A 2,657-nucleotide genomic window follows, 5' to 3' on the forward strand; every position below is an offset into this window, starting at 1 on the left:
GGTAGCGCCCACTGCCCATGAACAGCATGTGCTCCAGGTAGTGCGACAAACCCTGAGTTGGATGAATGCAACCAACCATGTGGGAAGGGGAGCGGCAGAGAGGGGTGTGAAGGAAATTCCATATACCGTGTCCTTGCCGCCCATCTCCCCTCCCTCCCCCTCTCCGGTTTCCTGCCCTCCACCGGACATACAGACATATGTACATACAGACAAACAGATGGACCACCGACAGACACACCTGCAGGTCCTCGGGGTCGCTGAAGCTGCCCACCCCCACCGCCATCGCGGCAGCCGCCTTCTTCACGGGGGCCTTATGACCACCCTTCTTGCCGCGGCGCCTGCTGCCCTCCTCCTCCTCCTCTTCCTCCTCCTCCTCTCCCCCCCCGCTGCCACTTCCCCCTTCTCTCGATGTCATCTCCTCATCCTCATCCTCATCCTCATCGCCCTCCCCACTGCCGCTCCTGCTCCCACTGCTCTCCTCATCCTCCCCTTCATCGCCTTCACCATCACCAGACATAAGGTCGCCGCTGGACTCCTCATCGCTGCCAGCAGCAGCGGCAGCAGCGGCACCGCGGCCCTTGCCATCCTGGCGCGGTTGCTTGGCACCAGCGCCAGAGGCAGCGGTGGCTGGCTTTCCGCCCACCGCAGCCCCCCTCCCGCCCTCCACCTCCATGGGCCCCTACGGACGGGGCGGAGGGTCAAAGAAGCGGGGTGGTGCATGGAGGGGGAGGTGCGGAGGAAACTTCAAACGACCCAGATGGGGGGAAGGATTTGGAAGGGATCGTAGTGGCGCGCGAGACGCAGGAAACTGCATTGCCGAGCCCCCGAGTGGAAGGGGAACGGGGCGGGGAGCGGGGGCCCGCGGGAAAGGGGGCCCACCAAAGGGAGCGGAGGGTGTATGTTGTGAGAGCAAGGCACAGCATGTCTATGCTGCCATCGACTGGTGGTGTTTCGATTACTTTCCGGGGGAGGTCCGAGGGGTTGAGTGCATGCGGGGAGGCAGGGAGGGGGCCGCGAAACAGGAGATGCCATAGTAGCTTTGGCGGAAAAGGGGGAGTGCCGAACCACAGAGGGAGGTTTGGAAATTGTGGGGAAAGAGAGATGCTGCGGATGATGACAGGATACATTAGATGCGCATCGAAGAAGACTCGTCGGGACTTGTTACGGGATTTGCTAGGACACTCTTGGGATGCGAGGGGTACAGTCTCATGTATGGACAGTAACCCACCATAACCCCGCCAAAAATGACCTCGGGAGCCCTTTTGCCAACAGAATCCGACTTTATGACCCTCTGTAACATAGCTGAATTTGCGAAATGCGCACCTGGCCATCATCCTCCGCCGCCGACGTGTTCTGCATTTCCGGATCACTGATCAACAGCACGCGAAGCCCATTCTCCAGCACCATGTATCGATACTTCTTTTTATCATTTGGCGATTGGATGACCTGGATAACTCCGCCGTTTCCGGGAGGATCGCCTTCCGATAGCGGCATGTTCAGCGGAAATATTTGAATTATAATTCAGATGGTAAGTTCAGTTTATATCTGCTATGCAGGTCCTTTAAATACCTAATCACCGAAGTTACAATACGTCCGGCTTGCTTACAACACCAAATTAGTTCATTGGTTTACCAATGCGTTCCAAGCAAAGCAGCTTGGTGTGGCGCTACACCTGAACATGGTTAGCATGGACATAAGAGCCTCACATGCCCTTCTGCGCCCAATCCCCTTTGCGGAGGGACGCTGACGGTTACAGGTTGACTAAGGCAGGATCTTGCCTGCAGAAACGGCCCAAGGCCTTGCAGAAAAGCCGCTATTTATAAACTTAACTACTAGAGCTTAGTCCTCGAGCAAATACTTTTTCCGGATTGGCGGGGAGCCTTGCACCCTTTGGGTCAACGCTCAAGTAATAGAACAAGTTTCCGCAAGCCCAGCCAACCACCGCGCCGCCAAGGCGCCACCTATCCACTGTTGGATAGGTGACCGACACTCAAATACCAGTGAATGGTGACAGCAATAATAGGGCCCGCGGGAGTCTTAACACTCACCGGCTCGCCATCCTTCCCACATACCATCACCCACCACTTTCACAACAAGCCAAGGAAAGGACAGCACGCCAAAACCCACACGATCTGCTCCACCTTCAGCAGCACCACAACCTAATCGCCAGCACGTGTGCCGCACATCTTCCCAGACTGACGCCGACCTCCTCTACAGCCTGCCAGGCCCAACCCCGAGGGTTCCACCCGGTCTCATCCGGACTTCCCGCATGCAGTGCTCAGTGCTCCCGTGTATGGTGGTTACAGTGGTTATGGCAGTTAAGGTGGTTGTGATGGTTGCCAGCTATCTGTTGGTACTTGGTAGGCCCGCGGATTGTAAGCTGTCTCTGCACCCTCCACTCCGTACTCGGCTAGCCCTACCCCCCCCAGCCCGCACCCCCCGGCCCCACTCCGCTCCACACTCCGCTCCCCTGATCCATCAGAGTCGGCCACGTTTGAAACACATCCTGGCGTACGACACCCTGAGTACAAAAGTGGCGCTGCATCCCGCTTTCCCAGAAGACTCTCGAGTCAAGAGCCATACAGATACACACACGAATACAAATACACAACTACACATCCGTGCCACACTACATTCCCTTTGGCAAAGTTAGCTGC

General features: G+C 57.2%; 1 protein-coding gene across 1 annotated transcript in view; it reads right to left on the reverse strand.

The window, feature by feature from the left end:
• The window catches only part of VOLCADRAFT_94734 (uncharacterized protein), a gene marked incomplete at both ends in the record, with an annotated part of 17,793 nt that extends 16,299 nt beyond the window's left edge, over positions 1–1,494 (reverse strand). Inside the window, 2 exons of the mRNA XM_002953948.1 lie at positions 239–679; positions 1,324–1,494. Of these exons, the coding sequence (XP_002953994.1) occupies positions 239–679; positions 1,324–1,494 (612 nt within the window). The remainder of the gene's footprint in view (positions 1–238; positions 680–1,323) is intronic.
• Between the last annotated feature and the right edge of the window lie 1,163 nt (positions 1,495–2,657).

The sequence above is a fragment of the Volvox carteri genome (genome assembly GCF_000143455.1).
Source record: "Volvox carteri f. nagariensis unplaced genomic scaffold VOLCAscaffold_39, whole genome shotgun sequence".
Classification (NCBI taxonomy): Eukaryota; Viridiplantae; Chlorophyta; class Chlorophyceae; order Chlamydomonadales; family Volvocaceae; genus Volvox; species Volvox carteri.